The following is a 14044-nucleotide window of genomic DNA, read 5'->3' on the forward strand; positions in this document are numbered from 1 at the left end:
CTACACTGAGAGGAAAAGTAGTACAGGCCTTATGGGAGACAATAAGCTTTTATTTTTTTTCGTGGTAGAAACAGTGTTCAACACATAAAGTTATTCGAATTTATATTTTTGACATTATCAGAGGTAAGTTGATACTTTTTTCATGTAAGAAAATCGTTTAAGGCCGAAAACATTTTTTTAAATGTACGAAGTACAGTTTAACCTAACATCAAGCTGCTTGTTTACCTCTGAGCAGGCGCAACAGCGACAGCAGCAGTAGCTCAATGTAGGGTTAACTGTACTTCGTACTTTTAAAACGCCGTTTACGGCCTTAAAAAACGATTTCATCGTATGAAAAAAATAACAACCTAACTCTCATAATGTTAAAAATAAGTAATCCAATAACTTTTTGTATTTAACACCTTTTCCACCACGAAAAACAATAAAAACTAAATGTCTCCCATAAGGCCTATACTACTTTTCCTCTCAGTGTGATATATATATATCGCCATGTCACGTGGTACAAGCATATTCCCAATATCCTTTTTCTGAAGTAATGCAACACTTTATATACAGCAAACCGAGATAAAAACTTTATCATTCTTAGTTTACACTATATATATTATGCTAACGGTATCGTAAAAAAAAATTTTACTTATACACATTTTCTCACAGTCATGTATTTACACAGAATAACACGTATACCACTACCACTACCTCATGCCCAAGGTTTTTAATGCACGAAACACTAGATTTGTTCGATTAAGAGGTTCCGAGCGCTCGGAGCGCTCGGAGTGCTCCGAACTCTAGCCCAAACACGCGTTCTTGCTCCGAGTGCTCCGAGCGCTCCAAGTGCACGTGACTCAGGCCGCCTGTGGATAGCCGTGTAAGATCCAGCTCAACGTAATCGCGAGTAAACAAACCATTTTTTTGTTTTGATTGCATTGTTGGATCTTACACGGCTACCCACAGGCGGCCTGAGTCACGTGCACTTGGAGCGCTCGGAGCACTCGGAGCAAGAACGCGTGTTCGGGCTAGAGTTCGGAGCACTCCGAGCGCTCCGAGCGCTCGGAACCTCTTAATCGAACAAATCTACTAAACAGGGACCAGATCCTCAATGCGTATCATTTAGTGAATCGCATGAAGGATAGCCTTAAAGAAATAATTGTACCGCAAGAAATACGAAAACAATCAAAAAACACTATAGGCATTCACTATAATTCCTCTAGATTGTATTTTGATGCTTATCAACAGCATCTTCACGATCTGATCGCCATCCTCACTTTTTTTTTAACCTCTTAACAGGCCATTGTGATGCTAGGAGACATCCTATGAGTACTTGATTACTAGGGGCCACTAGGGCAGCTAGACTATAGCGATACGACATGCACTCTCTCTAAGTCTATTCTTAATTTCTAACACATCGCAAAAAAAATGTTTATACTTACTTACGTACAGCAACACCCACTCATCAGGCTCTGGATCTGGAATGCTGATTCACTCAGACTGCACGCGTGCTCTTGCTCGCACCGCCGTTAAGTACTTCTCTCTCTTTTTCTCACAAAACACTGAGTTTGCTGCTGCACTTCCCGCTCCCTGCCCCTGACTATGATGGCCACGTGCTTAGTGCTCACTCGTTTTCTTCAGTTCGTCGCTGCGCCACGTCTAGTCCAATTCTTTATCAGCCTGCATGCATTTCTACACCTCGTCAGGCCCGTAATTCACAATCTTTTCAGGCCAGCGTAACGTTGCATTTGCGTAAAATCACAATAATTACACGTATAGGTATAGGCGTATACTTTCACGAGTTAAAACTATATATACTTAGTATTGGTGGTGTGGCGACTGCAACGGGCTGCTCTGCAAGTCTGCACTTAGCGGCCTTAGCGCGCGAATGCATACGAGAATAAAAGGAGGGGGAGGGTCAAATCAGTTATATGTGATATATATAGTACACGAGCCGCCATATTTTGGAATCTTGAAAAAAGGCGCGTGGTATTTAAAAATAAGAAAACGTATAAAAACGTATAAAGTATTAAGGATATAATATATCTGGAAAAATGTTTTTAAAAAATATACAATTTAATGTATACAAAAAAAAAAACATCAATATATGGCAGTGCCAATCGGCCCAGGGTAATCGAATTTGCCACTCTCTTTTAATTTTCTCTCTAGACCGACTAACTAAGATGTATACGTATATACCGATACGTGCGTGTGGATTAACCGTCTAAAAAATAACAGATTAACAGTTTTTGTTATCTTTGAGGTTTTAAAAAACCATCAGGTTCTAATCGCTTATGATGGATGAATAGACGTCAAATGTCGTCAGGAAAATAAACGGTCATTGCTCAAGTTATTTATTTTATAGCATGTTTTTTTAAAGAAAAGAATACTTGTAATATGAATATTAAGAACCACTTTTTAAACAATCTGTCGTAACTACGATGATGCATATTGTATTTAAATAAATTATATTTGCATTGTGAAAATCGTAAAAATTTTAATGGCACAAATCTTAAAAGCTTGCATAGTCCATGTATATAATAGGTTATTTTTTAGTATTTTTTTTTGTAACTAATGCCGAAAAGCCACCCAAATTACGACCTCGTAAACTATACGTAGTAAATGATTTTCGTTTCCGTAAACTCGAGAATGATCGATAACATGTAGATAAGAAATTTTCCAATGCATATTACGAGTACGAGATAGAATTTTGAGCGGCCGATGAAGTCTACTGAGGATTTTTCTGGATACCAAAAAGTAATTACACGTCAATTTGTTTTATTTGATCGTTAATACTTATAGAATATTTTTGTACGATTTTTTCCAAATCCACCAGACGAAACGAAACGGAAATATTAAAATTTATGTTAGCCTCGAGTACATCTAGAGTCTCGAGTCAACTGCAGAGCTTTCAAGGCTTCACAGAAATAGCCTGTGACTGGATATCCGCTGCGGTTAGCAAGCTCTAGCTATTTAAAATGCATACTCTGATTAAAAATGCCGTCTCAGATGCGTCTAGACAAGAAAAAAAAAAAAAAAAAACGAATAACTGCTTTAAAAAAAAGAAACTTTAAAATTGCATCGATAGATAACCGTAAAAATCTTGTCCAGATATCAATTGGGAGATTATTTGCATCAGCGTAATATGTTCCAGTAAAGCAAAACTGAGAAACACGTGCGAATTTCTTTGCTTTCTCGTGCAATTATGAGAGTGGAAAATTTATTTGAAAAAATGTATGAAAAAAGATATATACATATATCTTGCGTAATATTGTTGTATCAAGTTAATTTTATTGTCACAGAGAATCTAACGCAGTAAAAAAAAAAAAAAAAAAAAAAATTGGTTGACAGGAAAACGGCTTACACAACTGCTTTTAATTAGCGGTAGCAAAATACAAATAAATTAATAAACAATCGGATCCATTGATTACGCAACGTTTATTGTATGCTAATGAAAAGTTTGGAAAAAAACACAAACCGCACAGTTGTTTTTTTTTTTTTTTTTTTACTTCCATTGCCTCGGTAAAGAGGCGATCTTATCTATTCGACTATTTCCTTGTCCCATCGATATTTTAATCCACGTAACGACATTACTATTAATGACAATTTTTTTCGACATCTAATTTGAACTTTGATAAAATATCCAGTGAACTTTGAACACTAAACATGAAAAAAAAAAAAAAAAATCTGATGAGATCCAGCCGACGCATTATACAATTGATAAGTATCGTACGACGCAAGCAGTGCAATATCAACATCAGTACACAAAGTACTTCAAGGGCATCGCAGAAATGAAAAGAGCCAAGATAGATCGGGAGTCATGCTCATCGTCGGATACCGACTATTTAAACAAAAGCTCGTACACATGCGTGTGTAAAATGAGAAACAAAAGAAAGAGGGACCGCCAGTGCTTATTTTGGGATACAAAAGTGCAGGCAGTGATTCTTTTCTCGCGCACCATGCAGTTAATGATAAGTAATCGGACCCCCAACGGGCTTTGTATTTATTCATTTATCATTATATATTATTTCATTGATGAAATAAAAATGCTTGATGATGTCTTGGTGCAAAAATCATCCTCATTTTCAATGCGATGGTAACGGTGATATAATATCGTTACCATCGTTTAAATATACGTTTTCCCGTAAGCCTTATGACTTTAAAACATTAGCGAGCAAACCACAAGTACCGCTCATTTCAGATACAGTATTTGGAGTAATGTAAAATTAATTTTTTCCATGTAGGTATGTGTTACTTTTTTTCTTAATGAATACATGGTTTGGGTGGTCATAAACGTATACATAGGTATAAATAAATGATATAAGCAAACAGAAACAGAGAGCCTTAAAGTTATTACTACTTGGACGAGTGTTGACGAGTGTTGCCATTGCGTCAACGAATATGCAAATAATCTCTCTGGACAGCGCCAATATTTTGTTTAAAATTTTCCTCGTGTCAATAATCTAAGGAGAAACATGCGCGTGTAGCTGTGGCAAGCGTTGATTTCATCAAAAACTTTGAAACAAAGTGCCACTGCACGTGGAATACGCCAAAGCAAAAACAAAATGCGTAAAAAGACACAAGTGCGCAAGTGACCTTGTCTCGGGACATTCGCATCTCCCGGGAGTTTTTGCCTATACTTGTGCGTGCACTTGACATTGCCCAACGCGCGAACCAAGGCTGATGCAAGTGTATCCGTCGCGTATATAATAACACACCACTGCGGCACTTCTTAAATTTTCTTTTGATGAGAGAAATCACGTGAGCAGGTGCCATGATCAAACAGGCCCAACAACTACATGCTTATTTACATGCCCCTATGAATAAATATTGTTTTGTTTGGTTAACAAATTTTAATTTATCGATCTAACATTTAGTATTATTACATCATAGGATTTCCAGAGTAACAAATTTAACATCTAATGAAATAAGTATAAAATACGTAAATCATCCACTTAGTTGGTCCCATGAATAATTTATAACACTATTGTTCTGGTTAAAAATCCAGCAATTGTAATATTTAACAGTTACAAATAGAGAGAAAGCTTCAGACTCTTCGAGTACTTGAATGAAAAAGAGTTACCTAGAAGCTGATACTTGTACTTCGAAATTCGTTGCTTCAACAGCTAAGTTGATTATATATATTTGACAAAATAATTAATTGGAGAAATTAACAAATAAAAAGTTTAATGACGCTTGAAAACCTGTATTACACACAACAGTACCAACTAAAAAAAAAAAAATTATGAACAAATAACCACACAATTTGCATTTGGAAAACGAGTTTGATATCGTCCGACAAAGTTTCAGATAGGTGTTGACAACTGGGGGTGCGCGATAAATGCTGCTTATCTGTTTTGCTCGGAAAATTTTGCTGGCGCTAATGATTAATAGAAATTCGTCAACGGCGCGGAATATTTCAAACTTTTTTCATTGTACGGTAAACTTTCCATGTTTCGTCACGAATTGAAGAAACACTTACGTCAAATAAATCATTTTTTAACGAATATTCTTGATTTCTGACTTGAAACTATTACATTGAGACGCACATATTGAACAGTTAATGGATGGTTTTTCTTTTGTTCATATCTTTTTTTTTTTTTTATAATTATCAATACTAACCTATTATTAATAATTACTAATTAGCAGACCCTGGATGCTTTCGTAATTAAAAAGAAAAATAATAATACCAGCAGATTCATACATCTAAGAGCAAATTAAAAAAAACGTTAGATGTTAACTAAGAAGCGCTTTTTTTCATCAGCTCAAACAATTTTTTTGTTTTTCTTTTCAAAAGACGAAAGCTTTGATCGTATTCAAAATTGCAATATATTATTTAAAAAATGTATGGAACATTAAAAAAAATTAATAAGCAGGCAAGGTCTTACGGCTGCCACAGCGACCACGTACTGTATGTGCATACTGTATGGCCTTTGACGATAGCGCCACCGAATTGCGGAAAGCTGTTTTACATTGTTCATGGACGCGCATTTCATGATGCACGCGCTTTCATTGTTCACAATATTTATTCCTCGTTGGAATCAGCAGGGAATAGACAAACGTACAATTAATTGAAGTATCGACATTATTTAACGCTTTTTTTTTTTTTTAAATGCATCAGATAAATATTACTGTAAAAATAACTACTTTCGGTGATGAGAAAAAAAAAAAAAAAAGATGATTAAAAACAAGTATGAAAAATTAGTTTCTGCTAAATAATACACCCATTAACTTCCGTCCAGATAAGTTTTTTCAATGCAAGCTCATAATATTTACAACGCAACGACATCTTTTGAGTTTCTATCTGTATAAGCCCTGTAAATTAAAAATTTGCTATGTATATACTGAAACCAAAGTATATTCAACTCTGAGCTAATGTACAATTGTATAAAATTAAAATACGTATAAACAGAAAAATTATTTAAAAGTGTTTATTTCTTGTTACATTTATACACTCCTTGAAAATTCGTAAAAACCCACATAATTCAAATAAAACATTTATTTTTCAATACAATAATTCTCTCTTAGGTTTTTTTTAATCCACTTAAACAATGGCACTTCACGATAATGCCGAAAGCTTTAATTTGGAGATTTTCTAATAACCACAATACCTCATGTGATTTTACGTGGGTTTTGATTCTGGTAGAGCTGTTCAGACTAAAATACTTTACAATCAACAGGATTTTGAAATTAATTGGTTTTCGTTAATTATGAGGCAGCGCGATCGGCTCGTGCAGTCATCTATCGGCAAAACAAGTAACTTGTCAATCTCGTTTACCACCAGCTGATTGACATCGTGATTTTTTTTTATAGTCATAGTGAATCGGAATATTTGATTTTGTTCTCCTAGTTCTCAGAAAAAAAATCTTTATACTGAGTGGGATAATAGTGGGGTTCAATTACTCTGCAGGATAAATACGTCATTTCTCTTGTCTTTCTGCGTAATAACCATCATTCAGATGGCACAAAAAAATTACTTAACGCAACCAAATAATTTTAGTGAAATTGACAACTAAATTCGAAACTATATGACCAATACTATTACAATTTTTAGGTATAGATTTGTTTTTATCTCACAACCTGATGACTTATCGAGCAAGTTTTAATGAAAGGAAAACCACTAATTATTCCATAAACAATTTTTAACCCGTTACATAGAAAAGCAAAGTAATTTTTTTCAGGCTCATGAAATGTGCAAAAAATTCAAAGAATACAGTTCTGTACGTAAATAGGCTGTAGGTACATGTAAATCACCCGGCCATACGCGTATGATCGTCGTATATCACTTACTAAGATTTTTCACCGCAGTTGTACAGTAGAAATAACGGCAGTTTTTCTTTTCTCTGTGTGCACATGATGGGTAACTGATAAATTATCTCACGGAGAACAGGGTATCACATGGATGATAGTCCACAGAGTTTGAGGGAAATAAGTAGAGATCCCAAGTGGCAGCCTTGCACGCGGGGTGTAAACGTCCGAAGGAGCGGTCGAAGGTCAGGCGCCTGGAGGTAAATAGAAAAAAAAAAAAAGAGTCCAGAGAAGCAGGAGCGCAAAAAAAACCAGATCGACCTCTCTCCGACTAAGAAAAAAAAAGGCTCGTAGGTACGAGGCATACATGTGTATAAAAGAGGCGAGCAATAAGAAAAGAGATTTATCGTGCGTGTCCTTTTTGCGCGCGTGCGTTCGCCGGAAGAAAGCCGAGCTAGCCATAGTCGAGATCCAATTCCCATATAGATATCACCCCTGCACGCGCTATTTTCCTGTATTTTTACCCACTTGCATACTATACGCAAATGATGCCACTGTTGATGCACCGGGGCTATTTTATCCGCAAGACAAAGCAAGAGCTTTTGGTGGGGGCGCACATGACTTCGATTAGATAGTTGGGCACGTACCTATATATGTATGCACGCGCCAGGTACGATGAACTTTGCGCGTGACGCTCGATCGGATATATTTGCAAATGGTCTCTTGGTATCTTTTTTTTTTTTTTTTTTTTTTTTTTTTAAGCATCACCGATTACGATTGCCCACCGTATGATCTTTCAATCGCATATACTTTACACCATTTTCCACGCGCATTCTACGTATTGTCAAATAAAATTAAGGAAAAAAAACAACCCTTTTTAGGTGTCATTGAGCTTCTTGTACGATTGTGTGCTTATATTGTGACACATCTCGGTTGCTCCGTCTTTACCATGTAGCACATGCAGTCTCCATCAGCTGTATACTACAATTATTGCATTCGTTTTGCTCTACCCCCCACAAAATAAATTTAATTTTTTCTCAAGCGTAAACTGCTTTTTCAAGAAATAACGGACGCGAGACGGATTTTCGTGCAAACTCTCGCTTTTCCGCACCTCCGCCCGTTTATGGTATCATTAAAGTGTAGCCTATATACATCGGTATATATACCCGTGAAAGAGCTCCCCGTCGAGATTCGCATCCCTCGAAAGCGGCGCGGCACGTTGTTATTGTCATGGGCCGGCCAGCTATTTTGCGGGGCTTTCTAATATTAGCGTTGAACGCAACGTTAGCGTGGCGCCGGTTCTTTTTACCCATCGTCGCCGTCCCTGCCATCACTCGAGTTCAAAAGAAGAGTATACCGGCCTATATTTAACTTTGGGGACGGATATTGTTAGAATCGGGGAGACCACGTACCTGTATACACACACATACGTATATATACGTATGCGCGATCGTGGTGATGGACAGGTTTTGCATGTGCGAATTTTTGATCCATCATCGGAGGACGTTTGTTGATATTTCGATGTAAAATCGGTGCTTTTTGCATCATTATTTGCCGTGCTCAACACTTTGTGATACTTTTTTTTTTTTTTCGGTACGTCAGTGATAACTGATAACGGGGTTGGAAATAAATTTAAAAAAAAATATCTTTTACTCAACAGTTTGAAGATACGCTGAAAAATCGATACTTTGCGTAACAGCACTACGCTCAAACTGAAGTATCGTACTTGGAAAAAAAAAAAATAAATAAAAAATGTAACGTGATTTTGTTTTGGGCTAAGTTGCGTAACGTATTATGGATGTCCTCTGTAATGGGACACGTGAAATTTCAAGTTCCCTTTGTGTCTACTGAAGCACGACAATCACAGGTAAATTTCAACTATACCCAGTATTTTTTCATTTTCATTAATAATTATATTTTCATTATCATCACTATTATTATTGTAAATACCATAAGATTATTTTTACTACGATCGATTTCGATAAAATATAAGAAAAATTGGAGTCCACAGTTCCCCCACGCGAAGGAATGTAAATTGCTATCGGTCGTTGAATGTGACAAAGACCTGAAAAAGTTGGACGCGATGCGCGTGCGCCTATACATATAATATACCTTGACTAAACAAAAGATCGTGATAAAATGCGAGATAAGCAAAGAACGAGAGATACAATGAATGTTGTCGTTGTTGAAAATAATAACATTATGAAAGTTAATCGAAACAACGTCACCGAAAGTGCGAAGCAGAAGTGTCATCGCGTTTTGTCACCGATGGGCGAAACGTCAAACGGCTGACAAAAAGCCCATCGTTGGGCGCGTTAAAATTGCCGGAAATTTTATTAACTGCCCTCGTCCCTCGTTTCGCGTGTATATAAGTATAGAAAAAGGTATACGCACACGTGCAAGCAAATATCTTTGTGTGCTTGACACCGAACATCGGCGAGTCAACGGGAATTCGTATATTACACGTTAAAGGTGTGCACTAGCGTAAGAATGCATAATTAAGCAACATATGGTCGATTGTTGGCTCAATCTGCGTCATCGAGTTGTCGAACAATCGAATTGAACGGACGGCCCAAGCAATGTGGCATACGTCCCTAATAGTAATGGGACACGGGCTACTTTATATTGAGTTTACGTTGTAAAAATTTATAATTTTTTTTTTTTTTTTATAGTCCAACCCATACGTCAAAAATAATCAAATCCACACATCACTTTATTTTTTGTCCCTCCGTAAGTTAAGTATGTGTCGGTTAATTTCACAACAAGAATGTATTAACAAAGGTCATGTGGCAGCATTTACGTCGCTTGACAATTACCTTAATAACAAATTAACTGTACGTCATTTTAAGTAAAGGTTTCATTCGTATGATTATACTAGCCGATTATAATTTAACGAGGAAATTCAGTAAAAACAATAACTCCATTATTGTAGAGCGAAGACAGAGCAGACCTAGTAGCCTCTCGTACTGAAACGAGGAAAAAAAAGAGGGACTGTTGAATTTTTCCTGCTGAATGAGTTTTCTTCGCTTATGAATAAAATTCAGCGCCATGACGTATACGTATATCTGAAAGCTTCGATGCCAGACCAAAACCGCATAAGGAAATACGCGAGAAACGGAAAAAAAAAAAAAAAATTAATTAAAAAATTTGTTAACGTGTGCATGTTCCACCTTCAAAACGTGATACAGTCCATTTTCTGCACTTCCCTCGAGTTATGACTTTTCTTTTTTAATCTATTCGACATACGATGCAATGGGCTGTCATGTCATTGCCACATTACACTCGATTCTTTTAACGATCGTAACTTACCTTGACAAATTAATAAATTAATCGCGTATAATAAACTTCAAACCCTCGATCGACCTGTTGAAGAGCACCGCGGTCAGCTCGACATTGAAAAAATAAGAAAAATAAAACACCCCCTTCCCTAAATGGAAGAGTTAATGACCTCGTTTATTGGCACGTTCGTTCATTTCGTTCCAAATGTATTTGATTTAAAAAAGCGATGGACACAGTCTCAATCAATACTCGTATTGTATGATATTATAATATTTGTTCAGTCAGTCACTGTTATTGTATTAAAATTTTTTTTTTCACATTATCAGTTCGGAGCTTCACAAGAGGCAGCTATAACCTTGGTACTGTATATTTATTACGACAATATTTGACTTTTGAACTGCAAAGAGATTTGAAAATTGACCAAAAATATTCTCAGGTATCATTGACAGACGAATAAAGATGGTATACCATAAGATTAGAAATATAGAGCAAAGTCACATATGAACTTTTCAGTATTGAAAAATAGTTATCTCAAGATTCGTATCGAGGATGAAAATTTTTGTAACAAATTGGTGACATTTTTTATGATTACCGTAGAGACAAGAGATTGATGGTAAAATTAATAAAAAGTATGTATTTGACGTAACGTATTGCTTACATTTGTTGACGTTTAGAGCGATCTCCGCGGCAAATTTCATTCCATGAAAGACACCGTGAGCTGTCTTCAACGCCACTTGGGGTGGAAAATCGGGGTCATCGAGATCAAAGGACACGCTTTCCTCGAACTCCGTGAGGGTAGCCATTTGCATTGATCGTTTGCTTGAGTAATTTCCACCTGCGCAACAGACAAAAAATATTTGGCTTGTTGCATTAAAATATTACAAGATTAAACAAAACTTTGATACCTTTCTACATACATATATTTGAAATAACAAACAGCGCTGTGTAGACGCAAACTTTTTTTTAAATTGTATGGGGCGCAAAAAAAAAAAAAAAAAAAAAAAAGAAAAAAGTCGAAAAGTCACGTAAATTCACACATTTAACTCTCCAAAGCAGCAGAGCTTTGTAATGTTTAATTCATTTGTGCTTGGTTAATGAACCAAACGATTCGTTTCATGCAGTATACTTGTGGAAGTGTATGCGAGCCACGTGCAACAACATACCAGTTAATTATCTTACGTACACAGAAGCACGAGAATGACAAAGCATGCGGTGGTATGGTATAGTGCCCTTTTCATCGAGAAATAAATTAAATGGACGTGGGAACCGTAAAGTTCCCCACGGGGTGGGAGTGCCTCTGCAAGTAAATTTTTGAGAAATCTCATTTCATATTTTTCTTAATGGTCGTACAATTTTTTTTTTTTCCAATAAATGTCAAGAATTTATAGTCGTGATGAGTTTGACCTTTCACGGTTATTGTTCAATAAAAACTATTATTCCAAAGCCCAATTTTGTCATACTTTAATATTTTATGTCCGTCTAAGCTTTCAAAAACTAAAATTACAGTCATTGAGCTCACTGTCAGGGACGACGATTAGCATTTTATCATACAACTTGGTAATAAAATATTAGTTATAATTGATACTAATATTTTAGAAATTACTTGATGATAAAAATAATATTAAAAAGTCTATGTTACTAATAAAAGTGTTTTTTCAAGGTCAATTTATTAATTAACCGAACGCAGACTTAAATAATGAGATTTAAGTTATAAAGATAACCTTGAGTTACCCGGCATTTAAAATTAGAAATAAAATTAAAATTTTAATATTATTAATTTATAAATTCAAATGCAACTATTAGTGGTTTCAAGAACTAATTTTTAAATAATAAAATAAAATTTTCACTGTTTTTTTTTTTCTTGAAAAAATATCAAAAAATTCATAAATGCTATTTAAAAAATAAAGAATGAAGTTAAACGATCTACGAAATGATTTTTCACTAATGATTTTAAGTAGAGTTTTCAATTAAACACATTTGATTGTTCAATTATGCTTTGAAATGAAAGCTTTATTGATTGACTAAAATTAAACTATTTATTAAATAAATAAATACTCTCGTGCATTGACTGTTCAAAGAAACTACCAATAACCCAAAAATATTTTAAAAGAGCTACTACATTAAATGCAAAAGCTTATTAAATAGTTAATATTGTAAAAAAAATAAAATAAAATAAATAATGAATTAAGTACTTTTTTTTGTCAATTGTACGGAACTTTGGAGGCGCGAAACATTCGGGACGCTAAAAGGTGAGCTAGACTTAAAATGACGACACTTCAGCACGTGAGTGTGTGTTTATTATATTTGCGGTGAGCAGTGAGCTGCGAGTGTCCAGCAACACCAAGGCCACAGGTATAATTGTGGAAATCGCTGCTGCTCTGCTCCGTCAATTACCGAACCCCACTAAACTCTCTCTCCCTCTTTACAATTGCAAAGTGCCACACGGTGTTGCTCAGGGTTTCAACGACATGGATAGGCACATACTTCTAGATTACGGTGATGTATTCATTGAAGTTATTTAATCACCCACGACTATTGTAAAAGGACGAGATAGTTGGCGATTGACGAAAAAAAAAACTTATTACACGTACTTTTATAGCGAAATTACCTCGATATCGGTGAAAACCATTCGATCGATTACTTCAATTAACGAAAACGGATTTTCAGCTCAACTTCGCGTTGAGTGTGCGGCACTAAAAAGTAAGTGGAGCCAGTCGACTCGATAAAATTAAATTTGTTTCCGAGAAGCATAAAAGAGCAATAAGAGCGATCTTCGTAGGGATCGAGTTTAAAGTCCACTCTCGGCTAGCCGCGACCAGATGTATTATGTTTCACGTACCTCCTATACATATATCGCCTCGGAAACTTTGAAACCACACTCGTACAAACCACAGGCACCGAATGAATAAACATGGAACAAAAAAAAAAAAAAAAAACATCAAGTCGAGCTTGTAAATCTACCCGAGCAATCGCATTAAACACCAGCTGTTTACATTAAAAAAAAAAAAAAAATCCATTCAACAACAAAAGTAAAAGCCAAAAAAGCAGCCGGAGAGCGCGCACACACTGGCGAGGGAAAGGGACAGCGAGAGGAGGGTGGCAGAAGAACCGGTTGCTCTCACGCGACAACAGGAAAAAAAAGCGCCTGCTCCAGCCTTTGGAAAAATCTGAAAGCGCCTCGCTTGCTTTTCCCTTGCTCTTGTCTTGGGAGAAAAAAAAAAAAAAAAAGTAAATAAACAAATAAATAAAAAGCCATGCGTCAACATCGAGATAAGCGAGAGGATGACAATCGCGAGCTATTGCCGATGGCCCCATGATTTGTGAGGGTACTTGTAAACTTTGACACGAGCGCAAGCAGACACTGATTTGTTGATGAGCACGAAATAAGCGAAACGCGTAATAATTACAACGAAAATTATGTTCCTCGTGGGTACTTCAAAGATTTTTTTACTCAAAATTTTGAGATAATATGTCACCATTTGCTTGTTAAAAATAGTATTATTGTACTTTACCGTTTATAGAAAGAGTAGCT

The 14044-nt window shown here is 35.9% G+C and overlaps 1 protein-coding gene across 1 annotated transcript in view; it reads right to left on the reverse strand.

Moving 5' to 3' along the window:
* The window catches only part of Pino (protein pinocchio), a 61945-nt gene that overhangs the window by 47289 nt on the left and 612 nt on the right, over positions 1–14044 (reverse strand). Inside the window, exon 2 of the mRNA XM_014355200.2 lies at positions 11171–11347. Within this exon, the coding sequence (XP_014210686.1) occupies positions 11171–11321 (151 nt within the window). The 5' untranslated portion in view covers positions 11322–11347. The remainder of the gene's footprint in view (positions 1–11170; positions 11348–14044) is intronic.

Source organism: Copidosoma floridanum, unplaced genomic scaffold (genome assembly GCF_036245765.1).
Source record: "Copidosoma floridanum isolate Cflo_tuat_1 unplaced genomic scaffold, Cflo_Japanese_pri ptg000019l, whole genome shotgun sequence".
Classification (NCBI taxonomy): domain Eukaryota; kingdom Metazoa; phylum Arthropoda; class Insecta; order Hymenoptera; family Encyrtidae; genus Copidosoma; species Copidosoma floridanum.